The 26,944-nt window shown below is 37.4% G+C and overlaps 1 protein-coding gene across 3 annotated transcripts in view; it reads right to left on the bottom strand.

The window, feature by feature from the left end:
- Positions 1 to 26,944, bottom strand: part of SMAD5 (SMAD family member 5) — a 73,518-nt gene that overhangs the window by 16,224 nt on the left and 30,350 nt on the right. For all 3 annotated transcript variants that reach the window (XM_043912842.1, XM_043912841.1, XM_043912840.1), the window contains exons 2-4: positions 17,239 to 17,810; positions 6,587 to 6,838; positions 2,390 to 2,509 (exon numbers count right to left, since the gene is read on the bottom strand). In XM_043912842.1, coding sequence (XP_043768777.1) covers positions 2,390 to 2,509; positions 6,587 to 6,838; positions 17,239 to 17,641 — 775 coding nt within the window. In that variant the 5' untranslated portion in view covers positions 17,642 to 17,810. The remainder of the gene's footprint in view (positions 1 to 2,389; positions 2,510 to 6,586; positions 6,839 to 17,238; positions 17,811 to 26,944) is intronic.

Genomic DNA, 26,944 nt, shown 5'->3' with positions numbered 1-26,944 from the left:
CACTTAAGATGCAGTCGCTAGAATAAGCAAATTCAGAAGACAGGTGGCTCAGGGGTAAAGAATCTGCCTGTCAATGCAGACAACTGTAGTTTTTAATTTAAAAAAAAAAATAAGTCTTTTTCATCAGTTTTCTTGAGATACAAATGACATCAGCACTGTTAAGTTTAAGATACACAACATAATGATTTGCCGTATATACATCCTGAAATGATTATCACAATAAATTTAATGAACATCCATCAAATCATGCATGTGTGCTCAGTCGTGTCTGACTCTCTGCGACCGCATAGACTGTAGCCCACCAGGCTCCTCTGTCCATGGGATTTCCCAGGCAAAAATACTGGAGTGGGTTTGCCATTTCCTTTTCCAGGGAATCTTCCTGGCCCAAGGATCAAATCTGTGGTCTCCTGCGCCTCCTGCACCGGCAGGCAGATTCCTCACCACTGAGCCACCTGGGAGGTCCTCCATCAACTCATATAGACACAAAATTAAAGAAGCAGGAAAAAAAAACATTTTCCTTGTGATGAGACCTCTTAGGATTTACTCTCTTTACAACTTCATATATAACACACAGAAGTGTTAATTACATTTATCATGTTGTACATTATGTCACTTGTACTTATTCATCTTATAGCTGGAAGTTTGTGCCTTTTGACAGCCTTCATCCAGTCAATTTTATTTCTATCAATGAAGAATCCAAAAGCAAAAGTTAAAAAAATTCCACTCACTGAGGAATAAATTTAAAAAGAAAATAAGTAAAAGACTTATACTGAAGTTGAAGGCCTAAACAAATGGAGAGTACAGAGTACAATCCATGTCCGTATACTAGAAGATGATGGCATATCTCCCCAAATTGATTTAAAGATTCAAAGTGACCTCTATCAAAATCCAAGGAGGAATTTTTTTGAGGGGGACAGAAATTGAAAAATTGATACTAAAATGATATGGAAACAGGCAAAGAATGTAGAATTGCTAAATAATTTTCAAAAAGAACAAAACTGGAGGACTAACACTTCCTGTTTTCAAAACTTACTGTAAAATTTTAGTAATCAAGACTGTAAGGGAAAGATATACAGATCAATAACAAAATTTAGCATCCTGAAATAAATCCTTACATTTATAGTCAACTGATTCCTAAAAGAGAAGCCAACATGATACTCTTATCAACAAACAGTGCTAGAATCAACTCGGTATCTACTTGAACAAAGATGACTTCAGACCATTACCATACAAAAAGCTTAACTCAAAATGAATCACAGACCTAAATATAAGAGCTAAAGAACTGCTGGGAGAAAACACAGAAGAGTAATTTTTATGACCCTGGGACAAAGGTTTTTTAGATGCAACACCAAAAGCATAATCCAGGGGAAAAAAAAAACACTGATAATTTCATCAAAATGAAAAACTTCTGTGCTTCAGAGGACACCATTAATAAGATGAAAAGACAATCCACAGAGTGAGAGAAAATATTTGCAAATCATATGTTTGATAAAGGACTTCTGTCCAAAATATATACAGAACTCTTACAACTCAATAATAAGACAAACAACTCAACTTAAAAAAAAGGCAAAAGATTTAAATAAACCAAAGAAGATATATGAATGGCTAGGTACATTGAAAATGTTCAAAATCATTCCTCAGTAGGGAAATGCAAATTAAAACAAAGGAGACACCACTTTATACCCAAGAGAATAACTACAATCAAAAAGATAAACAATAACAAGTGTCAGAAGGGTAGGAGAAACTAGCACACTCACATGGTACTGGTAAAAACAGTACTACCATTTATAGTTGTCTGGCAGTTTCTCTTAAATACTTAAATTTACCATATGACTCAGGAAAATAAAAACAAAGACTTAGTATTTGCAAACATTCATAACAGCATTGTTCATGCTAGCAAAAAACTACAAACAATTCAAATGTTTATCAACTGATAAATGGGTAAACCAAATGTGGTGTATCCATACAATGAAATACTATTCAGCAGTGAAAAAGAATAAAGTATTGATACATGGTACAAAATTGATGAATCTTGAAGACTACACATTCTGTGATTCTATTTATATGAGATGAGAGAAGGCAAATCTACAGGTACAAAAAACAGATTAGAAGATTTCTGGAGCTGGGGGTATGACAGAATAGATTGCAAACAGGCATATGGGATATTTTTAAAGCATTATAAAACTGTTCTAAAACTAGATCATGGTAACAGTGTAAAATTTTATACATTTTTTAAAAATCATTGAATCATATACTTAAAAGGATAAATTAATGGCATATAAACTACAACTCAATAAAGCTGGCTTCTAAAAGTGGATGAGAAGTTTTTTTTGTTTTGTTTTTTTTTTTTAAAAAGCAAAAACAACAAAATAAGCATTGTACTTCTTACCTCTGCTGGATATACTGGGCATAATCTGAGGAATCATATTATTGCTTGTATCCATGGGCTGGGAATTATCTTGACCCATCTGATCATCTGGTGGCATATAGGCAGGAGGAGGAGTATCAGCTAACAGGAAGAAAATAAGACAAGTTAGAGTCCCAAAAGAATAGTTAAAATCTTCACCTTGCTCAAAATTAAATCTAAATGCATCAGAAAATTCTTAAAAGATTGCCAGTAGTATTCATTACTGAAAATCACAGACACACAAAAATGCTGGACGCTACCTTAGGGAAAGGCAAAAGGAGAAAAGACAGCATACCCCTTAGCCACCAGAAACCTACTACAAGTCCAAATGAATTTGGTCCAATCCAGCACAGTAACATCACTGCTAAAATTCACTACAATAGAATTTAAGGTCATGAATTTTGCCTTTATTTGCTTAGAATCACATGCTCAGAGAAACTGCAACTACTGCAAGTCAATCTGAGGGGCGTAGATTATCCTCGTTCGGATATCTACAGAGACATTCTTAAATTATCAAGATCATCACACACTGTACTGTTATTTAAAACTGGAAAATAAAACCATGCTCTTTCAAAATTTGCCAACAACACTACCAGCAGCTATCTAATTCTTTTGCGAGGTTTTACAATGGCATTATGTCCTATTAAATGGCTCTAAGGAAACAAAGTGAACTACAAAATCTTTTGAGTTAAAACATTTCTGGCTGCAAACCTTTACAAAAGCTATAGCTATACTTCTTTGTCTCAGTAACAATAAATACTGAACATATATCTGAATATACAACTTGTCTTTTACCTCAAGGTTTGTACAAGATGTATTTTGAGACAGAGCTACCAACCAGCACTGACTGTAGTACAAAGGATGAAAATTAGTTTTTGAAAGGATACCTAACAGCAAATTAAACAGTTGGAACTTAAATTCTTTTCAAAAAACAAAACTTCATCAATTGGTACTTCACTGCAATAGAGAAACCACTAAGTATACATTTACATATGACTGCCTGCAATAGTAGGCACTCCAGTATTTCTAATGATTTAACCATTCAAGACATGCATGCCATTAATAAAATTTAGCCACTTTAAAAATCTGCTTATGATCCTTCTCCAGGCAAATCAGTGCATCAGTTGTCTAATTAAAGATAACTGGAGTTCATTTTAACCTACCAAAGTATAAAATGATTTGACAAGCAATGTAGCAAAGTTAAAACAGCACAGACTTTAGAGTCAGAGAAACCTGGGCCTGACCCCCACTTATTAGCTATGTGACCTTAAGCAAGGTACTTAAACTCTTGGGGTTAATACCAGTTTCATTTTCCATCTGTAAAATAACAATAATATCTATCTCACATGGGTGTTCTGAAGATTAAGTTTAATGTGATATCTTTCATCACAGTATTAGTTATACAAAAGGCACTTGATAAATGGTATTCGGTAGTAAAATCTTTATGAAAATATTTAACTTAAGTCAAATATAGCTACTTCCTTTGTTGCTTTGATAGAACTTAATTGTAATGCCTAGTGGCATACATAGATTTAGTCATTTGGTCCAATACACGGCCAACTGATATCTAACAACACTTTGTTTCCAGATTATCTACTTTCCTTCACATTCATCAGACAGAGTCATTTTCTGTCTTTCTGTATTTGATAAGTTTTTACTACATTCTGCCTTTACTGTATATAGGACTCCTCTCTATGAAATCATTCAAGTTAACACCATTGGGCTTCAAACTCTCCATCTGCACTGGTAACCACTTAACATATAGGTATATCTACATAGTTAGCAGTAAACGTATTTATACGTTGCTGTAATTTCATCTATTTATTTAACAAATATTTACTGGAGGATCTACTGCATATTAGACTCTGACGTAGGTACTGGAGATGTAGCAATAAACAAAAGATGCTATGAAATCCCTTTTTTCGTGGAGTTTACAGACAAGATGGGAGGGGGAAGAGGCAGGTTATAAGTAAAGACAAAATATACTACACTGGACTGTAATACATGCCATAGAGAAAGATCAAGCAATGAGATAGGGAAGGTGGGTTGGAGAAGTGAGTGCAACTTTTAAATTTTATCTACCTTATTGTCACTGTTCTTAAAGGGTAATCGCCAATCTCCCCCAAATTGTGTTTGCTTTTTTAAAAACTTCCATTTATGTAAACTGAAAAAATAAAAACAGTTCACCCACTTTCCTCAACTGGTTTTTCACCACCTCTGGCAAACACCAGAGGTGGCTGTCCTCTGTCTCTATGAGCCTAGCTGTTTTTTTTTAAGTCCACATGTAACGGAGATCATAACGTATTTGTCTTTCTCAGTCTTATTTCACTTAGCATAAAGCTGTCAAGATTCATCCATGTTGTCACAGATGGCAAGATCTCATTCTTTTCTGTGGCTGGATAATATTTGTGTGTGTGTGTTTATCATATCTTCTTTATCCATAAACGAACACTTAGGCTGCTTCCAAATCATGGCAACTATAAATAAAGTCACAATAAACATGAGAGGGGTGATATCTCCCTGAGTTAGTTTTTTTGGATAAGTATCTAAAAGTAGAGTTACAGAAGCATATGGCAGTTCTATTTTTTATTTTTTGAGGAAATTCTATACTGTTTTCAAAACTGGCCACACTAATTTTCATTCTAATAGTGCATAAGAATTCCCTTTCCTCCAAATCCTCTCCAACACTTGTTATTTCCACCTTTCTGATAAACAGTCACTGTAATAAAGTATTAGCCTTAGGCGCTCAGTCGTGTCTGACTCTTTGCGACCTCACGGACTTGTAGCCCACCAGGCTCCTCTGTCCATGGGATTCTCTAGGCAAAAATACTGGAGTGGGTTGCCATTTCCTCCTTCAGGGGACCTTCCCAACTGTACATAAAAGAGACTTCAATAATGCGCATTACAGGATACCCCAGGTTAACCTGTTATAGGAAACTGCCTCTTGAGTCTTTGAATTCTATAACGATTCTACACCTCTGGTTGGCCGATTGCTTGTTTATTTAGGTTTTAAGGTGAATGACCTGGGGATATTTGTTTCCATCAACCAGACTGCAAATCCAGAGGCACCGCTGAAATGTCTACTTTTCTTGCTATCCTCAGAAGAGACTGCTGCACATCTACTCTACGATTCTCATTCTTTTCAGCTTACAATACAAATAAGGGTAAGGTAATCTCTCACTGTGGTTTTGACCTGCATTTCCCTGACAATTAATGATGCAGAGCATCTTTTCATGTATCTATTGGCCAACAGTATGTCTTCTTTGGATAATTTTCTATCCAGCTCTTCCACCCATTTTTTAACAGATTTTTTTTCCCCACTGTGTCCTATGAGTTCTTCCTATAAATTCTGGATATTAGCCCCTTATCAGATACATCATTTGCAAAAATTTTCTTTCATTCAGTAGGCTGCCCTTTTATTTTATTGATGGTTTCCCTTGCTGTGCAGAAACGATTTAGTCTGATGTAGTTTCACTTCTTTATTTTTGCTTTTGTTGCTTTTGCTTTTAGTGTCAGATTTTAAAAAAATCATCAGCAAGACCTAGGTTAAGGAGCTTACTACATATATTTTCTTCTAGGAGTTTTATGATTTGAGGTCTTACATTAAACTCTATCTGAGTTAATTTTTGTGTGTGGTGTAAGACAATGGTCCAATTTCATCCTTTTGCATGTGGCTGTCCAGTTTTACCAACATATTTATGGAAGAGACTATCCTTCCCCCTTGTACATTCATGGCTCCTCTGTTGTAAATTACTTGACAATTTTTGCATGAGTTTATTTCTCGACACTCTGTTCCATGATCTACGTGTTTGTTTGTATGCCAATATTACATTACTTTTATTATTACAGCTTTGTAATACAGTTTGAAAACAGGAAGTATGATGCCTTCAGCTTTGTCCTTCTTTCTGAAAACTGCTTTGGCTATTCTGGGTCGTTTGTGGTTCCATACACATTTTAGGACTATTATATTTTGTGAAAAATATACCTACTTGCATTTTTAAACATATGGCGCTTGGCAAAATGAAATTCAAAACTCTTCTGGAAATCAAACAATTACCAAAGAATAGTCAAAAATAGTTAGTTCTTGGCATATTAACAGTTGACCCAGAGGATCAGCAGTATTAGAACAAATGCTAATTCTTAGGAGTTATTTTTTGTATCAATAAAATAAATTCTTACCTGGGAGCTGAAATGGACTTCCTGGTCCAGAACTTGCTGGGGAGTTGGGATATGTGCTGCTAGCAGGGGAAGGAGGGTAGGGACTATTTGGAGATAAGGGAAAAGGAGTGTTGTTGGGCTGATGGAAAGAATCAGGAAACGTTGCATTTTGTGGCATGTGCGGTTCATTGTGGCTTAAGTTTCTAAACTGAACCAGAAGGCTGTGTTGTGGATTGAATTCATTATGACGAGGCACTAACACTGGAGGTAAGACTGAAAGACAAAAATCAAAAGTTTTCTGTCAGCAATGACTAAAACAACTCATACACATGAAGGGACAGATAAGAAAGGATTAAGGGAAGAGTGTAAACCTATTAAAACAACTGACTTTTAGGAAGGGCTGCTTTGTAGAACCCTGAATCTGTATTTACATAATAATTAAATCAAACATTCTCTAAGCATTCAGCCTATATAAAATACTCTAGAAGACAGAATACCCAAGCAGAGAAGATATCCCTCTTATTCTCTAAGAGAGTAAGCATATTTAAGAGCAACCATAATTACAACAAAGGGAATAAAGCCAATGTTTTACAAAAACTATAATTGGTATATAACCCTAACCCTTTAAAAACTATGAATCACCATATTGTACACCTGAAACTTAATATATTATATGTCAGTGATACCAAAAAAAAAAAAAGAAAAAAAAGGCAAATATGCCATCATCTCCTTAGATGTTACTGCTGTTGGTCTCGCTTTATCTGTTTGAAACAGGGAACACATCCTAAACCACGTGGGCCAAAGCATCATCCCTTAGTGTGCAGTCCAGATAGCTGTTTCTACTTCTCTGCATGTTTTGCTCTTTACCGTCCAAGACTGTAATTTTCATAAGGTGCTCATATGAATCTGAAATAAAATAGTGGGCTAATATAACTTTAAAATTTTTAATTAAAAAATAGATGAAAACAGCCATAATATAGAGAATTTAATGCACTGAGAGTTCAACAGGGATAAGTATTCCCAGCTAGCAAGGAGTCAAACAAAATACTGTGGAAAAGACAACATCTGATGGACCTTAAAGAACAGGAAGCATTTCACATGGAAGTGCTAGGGGTGGAGAGTGTCAAGGGTATAGAGGAGGAGCTGGAAAGATACAAGAAAGGACAGTCAGAGGGCTAAGCACTAAACTGGGAGGTAAGACTAGAGAATAAAGTTGAAATCAGCTATGTATAGGTCCTGAAAGCCTCCATGTTTCCAACTTTGAACATTTCTTCTTTCTTTATTTGAGAGATCTTGTATTTTATGTTCTTCAGTAAAGTTTCCCCAATTGAAAACAGTAATAATTCCTAGATAGACGTCTTCCACTCAAAATGATTTTTTCTAAACACAACCGTAACAAAAATATACACAAGTATAAACAGTTTTAAACGGGACTTCCCTTGTGGCTCAGCTGGTCAAGAATCCACCTGTAATGCAGGAGACCTGGGTTCAATCCCTGGGCTGGGAAGATCCCCTGGAGAAGGGAAAGGCTACCCACTCTAGTATTCTGGCCTGGAGAGTTCCATGGACTGTATAGTCCATGGGTCACAAAGAGTCAGACACAACTGAGCGACTTTCACTTAACAGTTTTAAAGACACATCTTTTTTAACAGATCCACTTTATTCAAACATTCAATTTCTCTAAAACCTCAAGTGATCAATAACATCTGATCACCTTTCCCAAGAGGAAATTGTAAAATCTCATTTCTCTAAACTCTTAAGGTACTAACTCATCTCTTTCATAATTTTTTTGTATTTATCAGTGTAATTTCACTTTCAAAAATTTCCCTTTGACTCTAACATCTAGTCAGAGTGAAAGAGTAAAACATCTAGTGAAATGTTTAGTGAAACATTTAGTTTCACTAAAACTGTTTAGTGAAAGTCACTCAGTCATGTCCAACTCTTTGAGATCTCCAAGCCAGAATACTGGAGTGGGTAGCCTTTCCCTTCTCCAGGGGATCTTCCCAAGTCAGCAGTGACAAAAGACAAAATTAAACTGTTTTAAAATTAACTAGGCTGTATCTCTCTTCCCTGAAGTAGGGATGAAGCTAAGGAATCAGAAGCTCCGTAATTTTTATTGTTTTTTATCTCTTTTCATTTTACTGAATTAGTATTGTAACTATGTAGTTAATATCTGAATATGACTGCTTTTTTCTATGTATTACTAACTGCTGTTTCCCTTACAAAATGATGGGCAGCTGCCACTGGACAGTAGGACATGAGACACTGAGAATGTCTATGTTCAGCTCTCTAGCAATCTGAAAGATTTAGTGAAATAACCATTTAGGAATTCACTCCAGTAAGGATTTTTTTGGGACAGAACTAAAATCACTAATTTCTCTTTAACTTGTATATTATCTATACACATACTTTTTTTTAAGAAATTACTTTCATTCAAAATTAATAATAATACACTGATAGTTTAAAAAGATAGATGCTACAAGAGATTATAAACAAAAAGAACAATTTCTAAGCCTCCTACCAAACTGCTTCCAGAAACAACAAATTTAAACTCTCATCCATTTCCTCTGACATACACTTTGTGCCCTACTAAATAATAATGCTTACAGTGCTGTTACTGTTTTGTCAAGACATTATCTGTAGACTTACTTTTATGGCAAATGAAGTAGATTTCTTAAATCATTCTATTCCCCATTCTCTTCCTAATAAAGTCACATAAAAATTTGGTTAACATCCTGTGTTTATGATAGTTTATATATTTTATAAACTACATAAATACAATTTATTGTTGAGCCAAATTTGTATTATATTTTCTCTTGAACAATGTTTTTTTATTAATTATTGCCTTGGTCTTTCATTTGCTTAATCTTAAGTTTGTACCACTAATTTCCCAAAGTCCAACAGATCTAATAAATTCCTACCAATACTATTTTTCAGGTGCCACAAATAAACAATCTATTGGTTCAATTTTCTCCCCTGGATCCTCCATAGTTTGCTATTTAAGTCCCCTACAAATTCAAGGTCTTTAGACTTCCTCTTCTTTTCTCTCCAGTTGGATCCCATTTCCTGGACCTCTTTCTCTATTAGTTTACTAAAGAAGGATGTAAGGAAGATAAATTTTGAGTCCTTGCCTATATGAAAGTAACCTGTCTTATGTTTATCTACAGACAAATTCCAGAATAACTTTTTTCTCTCTGAATGTATGCGGCACCACTTTATTTTTTTCTAGAATCCAAAACTGCATTGAAAAATCCACTGTTCTCATTTCCAGTCTTTTCTATGTGCCCTATCTTTTTTACTCTGGGAGCTCTAAAAATTTTTTTATCCATGATATGCTAAAATTTCACATATGGGTCTTTTTTCTGTCTCTTTTTCTGGTTACTCAATCATTGGGCCCATTCAATTTTCAGTTCTGGGAATTGTTCTAATAGTATTTCTTTCATAATTTTCTCTTTCCCATTATCTCCAATGCTTCAAGAATGTATTATTTTATAGAAATGTTTAATTTGAAACTTATCCTGAACCAGTTAATGTTTTATCTAAGCACTTTTCACACATTAACTCATCTAATTCTCATAACTCGCCTGAGGTAAGTATTATTATTCCCATTTTACAGATGAGGAAACAAAGTCACAGACAGGTTAATTAATTTGCCTATGGTCATTTTGATAGTACTGGTGAAGTCAGTATCCAAATCCAGAGAATCTGGTTCAAGAAAGTAATCTTAACCAATGGATAACACTATTAAGTGTTGAATCACTTAGGCTGGCTCTCTATATTTCTTTTATCACTTTTAAACTATTTTCTACTCTTTTTTTTCCAATTTTGCAATATTTTCTGGCTCCACTACATATTAACTACGTGATCTTTTATAAGTTGTTGTTTTTTAGTTACCACATTGTATCTGACTCTTTCTGCGACCCCATGGACTATATAGCCTGTCAGGCTCCTCTGTTCATAGAATTTCCTAGGCAAAAATACTGAAGTGGGTTGCCATTTCCCTCTCCAGGGGATCTTCCCAACCCAGGGATTGAACTTATGTTTCCTGAATTGGCAGGCAGATTCTTTACCACCGAGCCATCAGAGAAGCCCCTTTTATAAGTTACTTTTTTTATTAATTTTTGGTTTCCTTATCTGTAACTTACGGGTAAACTGAAGAGTATCATAAAATGTTCATACCATTTTCAAACCCCATGAAGGAATAACCTCATAGGATTAGGAAAGTGTTTAGTCCTTGTCATTGTTCAGTCGCTAAGTCCTCTCTGAAGTTTTGCGACACTATGGACCTCAGTACATCAGGCTCCTCTGCCCTCCACTATATCTCCCAGAGTTTGTTCAAATTCAAGTCCATTGAGCTGGTGATGCTATCTAACCATCTCATCTTCTGTTACCCTCTTCTCCTTTTGCCTTCAATCTTTCCCAGCATCAGGGTCTTTTCAAATGAGTCAGCTCTTTGCAGCAAGGGGCCGAAGTATTGGAGCTTCAGCTTCAGTCCTTTCAATGAATGTTCAGGGTTGATTTCCTTTAGGATGGACTGGTTTGATCTCCTTGCAGTCCAAAGGACTCTCAAGAGTCTTCTCCAACACCACAGTTCCAAAACATCAATTCTTTGGCACTCAGCCTTCTTTATGGTCCAACTCTCACATCCATACACAACTACTGGAAAAACCATAGTTTTGATTATATGGACCTTTGTAGGCAAAGTGATGTTTCTGCTTTTTAATATGCTGTCTAGGTTGGTCATAGCTTTCCTCCCAAGGAGTAAACACCTTTTAATTTCATGGCTGCAGTCACCATTTGTGGTGATTATGGAACCCAAGAAAATAAAATTTGTCACTGTTTCCATTTTTTCCCCTTCTACTGGCCTTGAAGTGATAGGACCAGATGCCATGATCTTATATATATATATATATATATATATATATATATATATTTTAATGTTGAGTTTTAAGCCAGCTTTTTACTCTCCTCTTTCACTCTCATCAATAGGCTCATTAGTTCCTCTTTGCTTTCTGCCACTAGAATGGTATTATCCACATATCTGAAGTGTTGATATTTCTCCCAGCAATCTTGATTCTAGCTTGTGATTCATCCAGCCGGCATTTCACATGATGTACTCTGCAGAGAAGTTAAATAAGCAGGGTGATAATATACAGCCTTGTCATACTCCTTTCCAAATTTGGAACCAGTTCATTGTTGCATGTCTGGTTCTAACTGCTCTTGACCTGAATATAGGTTTTTAAGGAGATAGGTAAGGTGGTCTGGTACTCCCATCTCTTTAAGATTTTCCAGTTTGTTCTGATCCACAGAGTCAAAGGCTTTAGCATAATCAATGAAGCCAAAGTAGATGTTTTTCTGGAATTCCCTTGCTTTCTCCATGATTCAACGAATGTTGGCAATTTGATCTCTGGTTCCTCTGCCGCTTTGAAACCCAGCTTGAACATCTGGAAGTTCTCCGTTCACATACTACTGAAGCCTAACTTGATGGATTTTGAGCATAACCTTACTAGCATGTGAAATGAGCAAAACAGTCTAGTAGCTGGAACATTCTTTGGCATTGTCTTTGGGACTGGAATGAAAACTGACCTTTCCCAGTCCTGTCCCACTGCTGAGTTTTCCAAATGTGCTGATACACTGGGTGCAGCACTTCACCAGCATCATCTTTCAAGATTTTAAACAGCTCAGCTGGAACTCCACCACCTCCAACAGTTCTGTTCACAGTTCACTGTTCTTAACGCCCACTCAGTTTCACACTCCAGGATGTCTGGCTCTAGGTGAGTGACCTCACCATTGTGGCTATCCAGGTCATTAAGACCTTTTTTGTATAGTTCTTCGTGTATTTTTACCACCTCTTCTTAATCTCTTCTGCTTCTGTTAGGTCCCTACCGTTTCTGTCCTTTATCATGCACATCCTTGCACAAGATCTTTCCTTGATAGCTCCAATCTTCCTGAAGAGATCTCTAGTCTTTCCCATTCTACTGTCTTCCTCTATTCCTTGGCATTGTTCATTTAAGGCGGCCTTCTATCTCTCTTTGCTATTCTCTGGAACTCTGCATTCAGCTGGGTACATCTTTCCCTTTCTCCCTTGCCTTTCGCTTTTCTTCTTTACTCAGTTATTTGTAAAGCCTCCTCAGAAAACCACTTTGCCTTTTGCACTTTTTCTTTGGAATGGTTTTGGTCACTGCCTCCTGTACAATGTTACAAACTTCCATCCATAGTTCTGCAGGCACTCTATCAGATCTAATCCCTTACATCAATTCATCACTTTCACTGAATAATTATGAGGGATCTGATCTAGGTCATACCTGAATGGCCTAGTGGTTTTCTTTATTTTCTTCAATTTAAGCCTAAATTTTTCAATAAGAAGTTCATGATCTGAGCCACAATCAGTTCCAGGCCTTATTTTAGCTAACTGTATAGAGTTTCTTCATCTTCAACTGCAAAGAATATAATCAATCTGATTTCAGTATTGACCATTTGGTGATGTCCATGTGTAGAGTCGTATCTTGGGTTGCTGGAAAAGGGCGTTCACTATGACCAGCATGTTTTCTTGACAAAACTGTTAGCCTTTTCCCTGCTTCATTTTGTACTCCAAAGCCAAACTTGCCTGTTATTTCAGGTATCTCTTGACTTCCTACTTTTGCATTCCAATCCCCTGTGATAAAAAGGACATCTTTTTTGGTTAGTTCTAGAAAGTGCTGTAGGTCTTCATAGCACCATTCAACTTCAGCTTCTTCAGCATCAGTGGTTAGGGCACAGACTTGGATTACTTGTTTCCACGGTTTGCCTTGGAAACGAATCAAGGTCATGCTATCATTTTTGAGGTTGCACCCAAATACTGCATATGGGACTCTTTTGAGACCTGTGAGGGCTACTCCATTTCTTCTAAGGGATTCTTGCCCACAGTAGTAGATATAGGGTCATCTGAATTAAATTTTCCCATTCCCGTTCATTTTAGTTCACTGATTCCTAAGATGTCAATGTTCACTCTTGCCATCTCCTGCTTGACCACGTCCAATTTACGTTGATTTATGGACCTAACATTCCAGGTTCCTATGGAATACTATTCTTTGCAGAATCAGACTTTACTTTCACCACCAGACACATCCACAACTGAGCACTGTTTCCACTTTGGCCCAGCTGCTTCCTTCTTTCTGGAGCTATTAGTAATTGCTCTCTGCGACTCTAGTGGCTCAGTGGTAAAGAATCCGCCTGCCATGCAGGAGACATGGGTTTGACCCCTGGGTCAGGAAGATCCCCTGGAGAAGGAAATGACAACCTATTCCAGTATTCCTGCCTGGGAAATCCCATGGACAGAGGAGCCTGACAAGCTAAAGTCCAAGGGATTCCAAGAGTTGGACACAATTTAGTGACTAAATCACTACCACTACTTCCCCAGCAGCATTTTTGCTTCCCTGGTGGCTTAGATGGTAAAGAATCTGCCTGCAATGCAGGAGACCGGGGTTTGATCCTTAGGTTGGGAAGATTCCCCTGGAGAAGGGAATAGCTACCCACTCCAGTACTCTTGCCTGGAGAATTCCAAGGACGGAGGAGCCTGATGGGCTACAATCCACGGGGTCACAAGGAGTTGGACACAACTGAGCAACTAACACTTAACACTTTCCTAGTAGCATACTGGACACCTTCTGACGAAGGGGGCTCATCTTTCTGTGTCACATCTTTTTGCATTTTCGTACTGTTCACGGAGTTCTCACAGCAAGAACACTGGCGTGGGCTGCCCTTCCTCCTCCAGTGGACCACGTTTGCTAGAATTCGTCATGTTCTGGGTGGCCCTGCACAGCACGGTTCACAGCTTCACTGGTTATGCAAGCCCCGCAGCCCCAACAAAGCAGGGATTCATGAAGGGTATCCAGTCCTTACGTGCTCAATGATGTTAATTATTATGACTTTATCAATACTGGTACTATAAAGTAATCCATCCCGTGTCACAGCTGTTTAACTTGCTTAAGCAAAGCAGGCCTAAGCCCCAATCCTTTCTACAGAATGAATCACAGCTGAGGAAAACAGATAACAAAAGACATTTCTATTGACTATCAGACACACCCTGGTTATGAGGGAATATACTAAATTCTCTTTCTTGCCAACAACTTCTAGCAAATATCAAGCCTGGGATTTTCAGACTATGCTTCTCTTTTAAATCCTCATATTTTCCTTTCCTCATCAATTCCTCTGGCTACAGCTCTCCTTGGATTCAATAAGAAATTAAGAATCACCTCAAATACCAACTGGCAGCTCTAAAGCCCTTAAAATAAACTTTTCCTGACAGCACCATTACTCCTATTTTTTTCTTTTTTGCTAGTTTCCACATCTAATGTTATTGCCACAGTTTTGTTTGTTTGTTTGTCTGTCTGTTTTTAAGCACATCAGCACATACTATCTCCAGGTGGAATCTAGTGTGGCCAGCAGACTGAGGTGGCTGTCAGGATTCCTGCCTCTGGGTGTTTACCCTGTGTGATCCCTTCCATGTGAGTGTATTATCTGTGACTTGCTCCTAAGCAACAGAATATGGCAAAAGTAACAGAACGTATATACTAACATTCCACCAGAACACAATGCCTCTTCTAGCAAGAAAACCCTTTCTTCCTGGGTTTGAAGAAATGAGCAGCCATGAATGTGAGCTACCTACAGAGATGGTCACATGGTAAGCAAATGAAGAAGTCAACAACCAGGCAGAACCCCAACCGCCTGAAAGGAACCGAATCCTGATAATAATCACATGAGCTGGGAAGCAGAACCTTTCTCAGTTGAGCCTCCAATGTAGACCCAAGCCTGACCAATACCTAGTTTACAGCCTTGCAAAGGATCCAACTAAAGCCATGCCTGGCCTCCTGACTGACAGAAACTGTGAGATAACTAACGTGTGTTAGCCCCTTAGCTTGTGACACTTTGTTATGGCAACAGGTAAGTAATGCACCCAACTAGTATCTCAGCTTATATAATTCATTCAATACAAAAAAAAAATATTTACTGAGTATTCACTTCTAAGTTCCAGGTAATAAAACTATTCTAGGCACTGGGAATGCAGTACAGAATGAGACAGAGGAAGGTCCTTCTCACATCAGTCAATAAACAAAATGAATACCTAACAGTCAAGTAGTGACAAGGCATTTAAGCAAGGACAGAATGAAATGAGAAAATGTGACACGAAAAGATGCTGGGGGGAGAGTACTCTAAGTAGAGGAAAGAGCATGAGAAAAAAGCCTGGATGCAGGAGTATGGCAAGTCCAGGGAACAGAGGAAGCTTGAGGATAGGTCATGTAGACCCTTGTAGAAATCTGTTCTAAGTGTGGCAGAAAGCCTTTAAGTGTTCTGGGCAGGGACTGACATGATTTGATATATATACTTCCTAACACTCACTCTGGCTGCTATAACAGAAAACAGAATGGGCTGGGGGAAAGAGAAGAGGCAGAGAGACCAATTAGGAGACTACTTAAGGTAAAAGATGATGATGGTCTGTACTAGAGTAGTGGTGTTAGAGATGGTGAGAGATGATATGATCAAAGTACATTTTGAAGGTATAGCAAACAGCATTTCCTCATGGCTTAAGCACAGAACTTCAGAGAGAAACAAAAGATGACTTCTAGGGAGCAGTTATGTGAACGCTACTGCCATTGACTACAACAGGGAAAACTGGAGGAAGAAATGACTTGGTGGGAAAAAACAAACCCACAGTCCTATTCTGACATTAAACCTTGTATGTTTATTAGACATTCAGGTGGAGATGTTATGTAGGCAACTGAATAGAGTCAGGAGACGCTGACTCTGGAGTTCAAAATGTGAGCATGAATTTAGAGATGGTTTTAACACATGTGATAACATAAGAGTACCTACAGGAAAAGTATAGATGGAGAAAAAGTCAAGGGACCAAGTCCTGTGAAAACAGGAAAATAGCCAACAAAGAGACTACACAAAAACAGGTAGTGAGGGAGGAGAATTGTAAGAGTGCTGTGCTTCAGAAGCCAATATGATAAAGTTTGAGTGGGAGGAAAGGAGAGCAACTGTATCAAATAATGCTGACAGTGCAAATAAGATGAGGACTAAGAATGACTGACCCCTCTATCTGTAAGAAGGCAGTCATTAGTGAATTTGACAAGTCAAAAGGTAGGAAAGAAAGACTAACAAGAGTGGGTGTCAACAAAGAACAGGAATATAGAGATAATATAGATGGAGACTCCTATACAAAGTAGGTTGGAGGTGGGGTCACATGGCTGAGGTCAGGACAGAAATTCTTTCTTAACTTTTATTTGAGGTTGGGCAGTATAACAGCATGCTTGATGCTTTCAGAAAAAGTCTAGCAGAGAAGGAAAATAAAATGCTGGAAAGCGGATAATAACTGTGGAAGCAAAGTTCTTGAATAAACAAAAAGGAGTGGGATGCAGTACACATATGGAACTCAGACTTTAAATAAAATAGAGGAATGGCAGAGTACATACGACTGGCTGCTTACAGAGGATAGTGAATTAGAATAAGCCACTTGGGAGCTATATCACCTGTATATTAAGCTAAATACAAAGTCCAGTATTCCTTCCAAGATTAAAATCTTTAAGAAGGAAGCATAAAGCTAAAATAACCTATTAATTACTAAATTCAGTCAAATGCAAATCAGGAAAGCAGAAGTTTTTATAATTCTTCCCAGGGGAATTAAAACCTACCTGGACTCTCCACTCTCTTATAGTGGTATGGGTTGATACAAACTTCTTTTTGCTTAGATCCAAAAGGAAATTCACAAATATCCAATGGCTTTAGCTCATGATGACTCTGCAGATCAGGCCAGCGCCAAACACGACAGTATATAACATGGGGTAAGCCTTTTCTGTGAGAAACCTGCAGGCGTCCATCTAAAGATCTGGGGATAGTGACACATTTGCTTGGCTGTCCTGGACTGCTCAAGGCTTTCTCCAGTTCCTCCATGGCACCTTTTTTCTTTTTTAGTTTTTTCACCAAAGCATCGACTGCCTTTTCTGCCCATTTCTCCTCTTCATCACCTTGCTTCCAGCCCAACAATCGTTTTACTGCTGGACTAGTAAAAGAAAACAAGCTGGCCATTGACGTCATTTGATTTAAATCTTCAGAAACCTTTCTGCAATTCAAAGTCAGTGTCTACTGAACATACAGATCACAGGTGGAAAGTCATATACAGGCCCTAAGCAAAAGTTGCAATTTAAAAGGAAGGAGTGACATTTATCTTCATAAGTGCCATAAGTTTCTTTCATTGGTTCAAGCCCTGAAAGAGAAAAGGTGAAAAGGATAAGATCCCTAGTTTAAATAAATACAATTTACATACATTTAAATGAATATAATTTGAAAAGTATGTTACTTTCAAATAAGAGCAGAAAAGCCTTACCAAGTAAAACAAAAAACTTAAGTCTAGATAGAAAAATTTTCTCTTAAGTCCTGTGACCACTCACTTCCTTCTTCACAATATGAATCTCATTGGCAATGTCAAATGATAACCAAAAGCAAAGTAGGGTGCTCTACTTTCTACACATTCATTTCAGTCGCTCAGTCGTGTCCGACTCTTTGCGACCCCATGAACTGCAGCATGCCAGGCCTCCCTGTCCATCACCAACTCCCGTAGTTTACTCAAACTCATGTCCATCGAGTTGGTGATGCCATCCAGCCATCTCATCCTCTGTCGTCCCCTTCTCCTCCTGCCCCCAATCCCTCCCAGCATCAGGGTCTTTTCCAATGAGTCAACTCACATTATCACCCCACAAAAAACAGCCCTAGACCTTTATTTCCTTCCATCAGCAGCCCCCAAGATGGCAGTTTTTTTCACTGAAATCCACGTTATATGATATGTCAATTTTGAACATAATAGTATCCTGATTTGAACAAAGGTCTTAAGAGAAACCTAGCACTTCCCTAGGATCATTACTTTCTTTAAAATGTTTCACAGACTTGTAAGGTTTGCACAAAAGTCACAGTACTACTCAAGTCACATTATTAGATGCAAATTTTATTAGAAGTTGTCATAAGACATACCAAGCCCTCAAATAAATCATAACACACTCAACTGGCAGAAAAATGGGAAGTATCTACTTTTAAAATGAAGAAAGTTAGATTTAAAAAGAATAAATCCAAAGTTTAATCCCCCCAAAATAGTTTATCATTTCATAATTCCTATTGCCTTCTCTGATATTTTAAGTATGTTAAGTTACTGAAACTGCTCCAGGCAGAACACCATTGTATACCCTGAAGCAGTGATATGTAGTGGCACTCTACTGATAAGAGTGGGTACAATCTCCTGTGGTTACTACAGTCAACCACACACACAATCAGTTACTAGTGAAACAGCAGGAGTAATGCTTGGAAAAAGGATGTCAGTAACAAAAGATGCTTCCTTTCTTATACCTAAAATTGATAAATAATGCTGCAACTCTGTCTTGGACAAATAACAGAACATTCTAGCATCAAGCTTATTCTGGATTGGGGTGATCTTCCCAGAAAAGAATATACGTGCTCAGTTAAAACCCCAGTAGGGCTTCCCTGGTGGCTAACAGGTAAAGAATCTGCCTGCCAATGCAGGAGACACAGGTTTGTTCCCTGATTCGGGAAGATCCCACATGCCACAGAGGAACTAAGCCTGTGCAACGCAACTACTGAGCCTGTGCTCTAGAGCCCGGGAGTTCCCGCTACTGAGCCTGCGTGTCCTAGAGCCTGTGCTCCACAACAAGAGAAGCCACCGCGGTGAGAGGCCCATGCACCACAACTAGAGAAAAGCCCACGCAGCAACCAAGACCCAGCACAGCCAAAAAATACAATAAGTCAGTCCAATAAAGTCACAGTGTTAGTTGCTCAGTCATGTCCAACTCTTCGCAACCCCATGAACTATAGCCCACCAAGCTCCTCTGTCCATGGGATTTCCCAGGCAAGAATGCTGGAGTGGGTGGCCATTTCCTTCTCCAGGAGATCTTCCCAAGCTGGGGATCAAACCCAGGTCTCCCACATTGCAGGCAGATACTTACAGTCTGAGTAAACAAAATAAAACAGAGTTAAATTCAACAAATGAGAACTGATTGCTTGTTACGTGCCATGTACTATGAATAGTTATAATGGTACTTAAAAAAAAAATAGTATCAAATAGTTTCATGTTAAGAACCAACTGGTTTATTCTTTCAACATGTGCCTACTAAGAGCCTATTAAGTGCCAGGCACTGTTCTAGGTGCTGATCCAGAAAAGGAAAAAAAGAGGAGCACTGAGTCCTCTTTAGAAGAAAAGGGTTGTAGAGCTATAGAAAACTACAGTTCTTCCTCTAGAAATAAAAATATTAATTAAAAAGTGCTCCAGTGATCAAAAAAGGGCCAAGAGCTGCAAGCATTTATTCACTGTACACCACACGCAAGAAACGTGTATCATAACCTCTTGGCACCTGTCACTAGGAACTGCACAATCTTCAATTAGGTTGACTCCTCCCTACTTGCAAGGCCAGACCACACAGAGTGCAGAGAAAAACTTATACCTCATTTCACTAAATTCAAATCCCAAGTAATTTGGTATCACTGGGAAGTGAGAGACATGCTCAGCAGCGGCTATAAAGACCACGTGCCAGAACCATATGAGGAAGGATGCCCCAGGGAAGTGAAGGTGTACTCCTTATGCATGAATGGATATGCCCAAGCCTAGGCAGGATGTCTTTCCCAACCCTTCATAGGATAATTTTCATCAGGAAAATAAAACTGCCTACATTGAACCAGGGAAATATAACAAGAAAACAAAGCAGGTTTCAGGAACAGGTCACAGAGTGTAAAGTGTTACGAGTTAAACAAGCTGTATAAAAAGGCTTACTTCAGTTGTAGCAGCATTAAGGATACAGGATAAAAGCCATCTGGGTCAGAAAGTAAAGGCATGATTTGGCTGTCTGAGATGAGAAGGGAAATTTCAAAGGAAAGGGGGACATAAAAAAATACATGGGCAGGTATGAATAGGGCATTTCCCAGGATAAAGAGTAGACAGGCCTGGCTGGTTAAGATCTTAATTCCTTAATGCTAGAATATAACAGAAGCTAGACAGTGTTGTTGTTCAGTCAGTCACATCCCACTCTTTGTGACCTTATGGATTGCAGCCGCAAGGCTTCCCTGTCCTTCACCATCTCCTGGAAGTTTACTCAAACTCATGTCCATTGAGTCAGTGATACCATCCAACCATCTCATCCTCTGCCGCCCCCTTCTCATCCTGCCTTCCATCTTTCCCAGCATCAGGGTCTTTTCAAATGAGTCGGCTCTTTGCATCAGGTGGCCAAAGTATTGGAGCCCCAGCTTCAGCATCAGTCCTTCCAATGAATACTCAGGACTGATTTCCTTTGGATTGACTGCTTTGATCTGCCTTGCAGTCCAAGGGACTCTCAAGAGTCTTCTCCAATACCAAGCATCAATTCTTTGGGGCTCAGCCTTCTTTATGATCCAAGTCTCACATCCATATATGACAACTGGAAAAACCATAGCTTTGACTATACAGACCTTTGTAGGCCAAGTAATGTCTCTGCTTTTTAATATGCTGTCTAGGTTTGTCATTGCTTTTCTTCCAAGGAGCAAGCGTATTTTAATTTCATGGCTGCAGTCACCATCCACAGTGATTTGGAAGCCCAGGGAAATAAAGTCTGTCACTGTTCCCATTGTTTCCCCATCTATTTGCCATGACGTGATGGGATCAGAAAGGGATGACAGAAGGGGATGACAGAGGACGAGATGGTTGGATGGTATCACTGACTCAATGGACACGAGTTTGAGTAAACTTCCAGGAGATGGCATCACCAACTCGACAGATATAAGTTTGAGCAAGCTCTGGGAGTTGGTGATGAACAGGGAAGCCTGGCGTGCTGCAGTCCATGGGGTTGCAAAGAGTCGGACACAACTGAGTGACTGAATTGAACTGAACTGATGGGACCAGATACCATGATCTTAGTTTTTTGAATATTGAGTTTTAAGCCAGCTTTTTCACTCTCCTCTTTCACCTTCATCAAGAGGCTCTTTAGTCCCTCTTCACTTTATGCCATAAGGATGGTGTCATCTGCATATGTGAGGTTACTGATATTTCTCCTGGCAATCTACAGTAGTGCATGTATATGAGAGACAGCATGTACGAAGCAATGCTACGTTGAAGAAGAGGGAGACAAAAGCAGAGGAGCTTGAAGACCACTAGAACATGCTTAATAAATGTTAACTACTAATCTAGCATCTCTATTACTATTAAATACTAACCATATTATTTACTAACAAGAAAAAAAGGGGAGAAAGTTATTTGTATATATAAACCCAGAACAAGGACTAAAAGGCTACACACTAAATTACCGACTGCAGTTACCTCTAGGGAGAGGCATGAAATGGGAGACAATGGGAGACAAGCAATAGAAAGGGGGTCCTGCGTGATTTGTTCTATATGCTTCTGTATTGTTTTAACCTTTTAACAACTTATAGACCAGGGATGTATTAATACTTCTTTTGCTACCTGAACATTATTGACCAGAGTGTTTCAATATTCACTTACATAACAAATCGTTGGCTACAGGTATTAGTTTCTGCAAAAACCCCAATGCTAAAATACAAATAGTTGATAACCTATTATCTACTATAGAACAGAATGGAGTTAAGAGTGCCAGTACAAAACAAAAAAAAACCAAACAGGTGAAAGTAACGCATACTATGAGAACTCAGGATGGTGTTTACCCTTTAAAAGGAAAGCTGCAGTCACTGACTAGAAGGAAACTTGAGGGTTTCTGCCATCCTGGCAAAGCTCTTCATTTCCCTCTGAGTGATTTTATGTGAGAGTCACTGTGAAAACTTGGCTGACTGAATACTGAAGATGTGTGTGATTTCTGTTACAATTTTAAGTATTTTCCTGTCATTTTAAGTATAGAGTGGTCAGCTTCCTTCCTATTTTTCTCCCATCTTCAGTTCCCCTTCTCACAGGGAATCCCTCTTTTACGTCTTTTCAGAGAAATTCTACACAAATACAGATATATAAATAATCACAACCTTTTTTACATAAATAGTGGTATGTTGAAAAAAGGCACAGAAAAATGTATAAACAATGTTATCCTCAAGATCTTTCCATATCTCTACAGAGCTTTCATATTATTTTCTAATATACAGAATTCCAGTATAACAGTAATCTTAAAAGTGTATCAAACTGTACTTCCCTGGCAATCTAGTGGTTAAGACTCCGGGCTTCCAATGTAGTGGGTATGAATTCGATCCCTGGTCAAGGAATTAAGCTCCCACATGCTGCAAAGCCACAGCCAAAAAAAGAAAAGCTAAAGGCAGTGTATCAACCATGTCATCTTTCAGCTCAAAAATCATCCAGCTGTTTCCCATTACACTCAATATCCAGATTCTTGAATGTTGCTTTATAGGACCTACACGATTGAGCCTGTGGCTTCTCCTCCAATCTCATTTCTTAGCATTCTCTTAGCTAACTTTGTACTTAACCACACCTGAAGGCTGTTCATTTCTCAAATGCTCTGAAGTCATTTTTACCTCAAGGCCTTTGCACTTGATGTTCCCTCCTATGGAATTCTCCTCTCTCGGATTTTTAACATGGCTTTCTCTCTCAATTAATTTAGCTGCTCAGCTGTCACCTCCTGAAAAGGAGGTCCCTGACTATTTTATCGAAAATAGCATACATCTGACTCCCACATCATTCTCTATACCAGATCCAGCTCAATTTTCTCTCACGGCATTCATAATAATGATATTGATTTTACTTATTAACTACATGTCTTCCTCACAAAAATGTTAGTAGGCAGGTAGCCTTGTCTTTCTTATCCATCATCATATAACCCTGAACCTAAGGACAGTGCTTGTTTATTAAATAAATGAGTAGAGAGTTTTAAAAAAGCAATTCAAAAAAACATAAAATAATGTTATAAGAGCAACAGCATAAAATTTAAAACAAAAAAAAAATAGTTCTTTACAGACATGCACAGATGAGAATGAAAGTATGCATGAAAATGACATATACCAATCTCGGGACACTGAATATCGATTACTTTCAGGGAAAGAAGGCTGAAGAAAGAATGGGAAAGCTTTAGCTGTGTTTCTTTTAAAACTACATTAGAAGAAAATCTGACAAATCATCAGTATATTATTTTCTCTATTTTTCTATGTGTATAAATATTTTATAACTCAAAAATGCACTATTTTAATTTTTTAAGTATCATAATGAAAATAGAAGAGAATCAGCTTCTATCCTTTACTAGGTATATGACCATGATGAGGTATCACTCTTTCTAACTCCACTGATTTTTCTATAAAATAGGGATGATGGTTCCTAAGTCATTGAAATGTTGAAGTAATAAAAAAATGTGTGCCTAAAGTACTAAAAACACACTTAAACATACATGTAATAGATGTTTTATAAATTGAAATCTGCTATTCACACATGAATCTCTACCACCGGGAAAGGGACAAACTTTGCACTCACCTCTTTAAATTTGGAATGATTAAAAACTAAACGTCTAACAGAATTCTTTTTAAAAATGTTTTATAACTTTCCAAACTGTATAACTGGTGTGTGCCGCAAGTAATCCAAGTACTTGTTTTGTAAGTTTCAACTTACAAAGTTAAAAAAGGAGCAAAATTGATCATAAAAATCCACTAGTGAGTAAGTAAAAGGCCTGATCAGGAACTTTCACAAAAGGTATCAAAACTGCCATTAGATGATAAAATGGGTTCAACAGCATTAGTCAGCAAAGAAATTTTTAAAAAATTTTAAAAAAACAGTGAAGTTCACCAGAATGGCTAAAATTAAAAAAAAAAAAAAAAAGCAGATGTTCATGATAATCAAAACAACTCTCACATATTCTGTTAGCCCAACAGAAACATAAATTAAATTAGCCCAACCACTTTGGGAGACTGTTTGACAACATCTACTAACGCTAAACATGGATCCCTATGACCCAGCAATTCCATTCCTAGGTATGTATCCAACTGAAACAAGTGCTATGTCAACCAAAAGGCAAGTGCATGTTCATAACAACTTCATTAGTACTCCAGTGGTTTGCACTGGTGATGAACAGTGAGCCTGGGAAGTGCACCACTTTTATAGTGATCAGTAAGCAAGTCTATTCTCTGTACGGAAACAATAACTTCACTATAAACAGATTAACAGAAGTCCCTGGGGAAACCGATACATATTTTTACAAGTATTTTCACAACAATAAAAATGCTCTTAATATTAGTATCACAAATGTCAAGCATGAAGGATGTCATATTATGCGACTAAATTATTTTATGAGAAAAATTAGGCCTACATTCAATTCACTCTTTATTATAAGATTTAATGCATGTTTACAATTATAACCTAATGATTTCCCAAATTTTTAGTTTTTTTTAAAATAAAGTCCCAATAAGACCTTTTATTCACAATCCACTATGAAATACTGGTCTGCATTTTATTTTATTTTTTTTTTTTTTATTTTTTTTTTTATTTTTTTAAATTTTTTTTTTATATTTTTTTTTTAAAATTTTTTTATTAGTTGGAGGTGGTCTGCATTTTAAGTGGTTTCATTTTGAATGAGTGCGTTCCTGAACCAAATATCATTGGCTCATGAAGACCTAAATATAGTATAAGCTTTTCTTAATGACTTAGTTATTATTATGAACCTCTGTTACTGTGTCATGCTAAAAACCCTCTAAGGGAAGTGTAGACTGTGGGCTGCGCTGCTACCGATGAAAAGACAAAAGCGCATGAGTGATCTTAAAAAGTTACCCACAGAGGCAGACTTTTAGACATTTAACTTTCTTGAAAGAATACAGCTATTTTAAGAATGTGAACAGTTTCCTTTATACAAAAGCAATTGCTAAAGCAGATAATAATATTCCTCTGATAAGAAGAATAATACCACTAACATTTATTGAAACTTCACTATGCCAAGCACTATGGAGCATCTATAAACTGAAAATCATTCAAATCTCAAAACAGTCATATAAGGTAAATTCCATAATTCTCATTTAACAGATAAGAGAATAGGTGAAAGGAAATTAGATGTAACTTACATAAATTAGATGTTTATTTACAAAGATAGGAAGAAACAAAGTCAGGAACTGAACCCCAGCAGCCCAGCTCCAGAACCTATGTTCCTAAAGACTGCACACACTGCCCACTAAGCCTCCTGCAAAGAAATGCTCTCCCCTTCAAGATCTACTATTAATACCTCCCACATCTCCTAGACTTCTCCAAAACATTCAAATCATTACATGTTATCAAAAAATAAGACCACACAGTTTCAGAAACCAAGGATAATCCAATGTGTTCATTTTCAAACTGACTTTTTTATACCACTTAACATAGCTCATCAACTTTTTTTTTTTTTTTTTTTGCATTCACGTAATTGTGCATTTTAATACACACGTGCAAATACATTAGTATAGGGCCTGGTGATTTTCTTTCAATTTTTCTTTTTTGCCACATTATTTATTTTTTAATGGAAGGATAATTGCTTTACAGAATTTTGCAGTTTTCTGTCAAACATCAACAAGACTCAGCCACAGGTACACCCATGTCCCCTCTCTCTGGAACCTCCCTCCCATCTCCCTCCCCACGCCGTCCTTCTGGATTGTCACAGAGCATCAGTTCCCCGAGTCACAAAGCAAATTCCCACGCTTCTTAAGCTTCTTAGTCTACTTTAACTCACTCTTCTCTATGTTGAACTCAGTCACTCTTGAGGTAGGAAAGGACTATCTAAGTTACTATTTGTTACTACTGTATAAAATTTACATTTATTATAGCGGACTTAATCCAAAGCCTTTTAAATTATCATTAGGACATTTCTGCCACATTTATCACAAGAACATAATTATCTTAGAAATGATGGAATAATGTACTACATTTAAAACATTTTTTTCTAAATACAACTGTTCTAATTATAAAATATACTTACCCACATCACTACATTAACATTTGGTATACTTACTTCCTTTTTTCTCTGCATATATATAGTCTCCCCAACTTCTGGCCGTGACTGAGGTTTAACACAGCACTGCTTGGTATTCCGCACTCTCCATTTAACACTCTAAGAATATGCCCAACTGTATTTCACATATTCACTTTCTTAATACTTAGCATTTGTATTTCTAAGTGAAAATTGTTATACTGTGGGTGAAACTGTTTATGATATCCATGTAACAGAGCAATTTTCTCTTGTCATCTTTTCTGTAAAATGTGTATTTAAAAGTAACATATTGGCTCATAAACTGAAATAAAAGTATCAGAGTGCTTGTGATACAGCAGTAGATTTATTCTCTATCCTCACAAAAATCCTCCATTATGAAATAATTTTTTCATTATGTATATAAAAATAAACTAAAATAACAAATTTTGATTTGCATATGCTAGTATATGCAATATGAACCCCAAGT

Source organism: Cervus elaphus, chromosome 9, assembly GCF_910594005.1.
Source record: "Cervus elaphus chromosome 9, mCerEla1.1, whole genome shotgun sequence".
Taxonomy (NCBI): Eukaryota; Metazoa; Chordata; class Mammalia; order Artiodactyla; family Cervidae; genus Cervus; species Cervus elaphus.
This window is presented reverse-complemented; position numbering and strand designations above follow the sequence as displayed.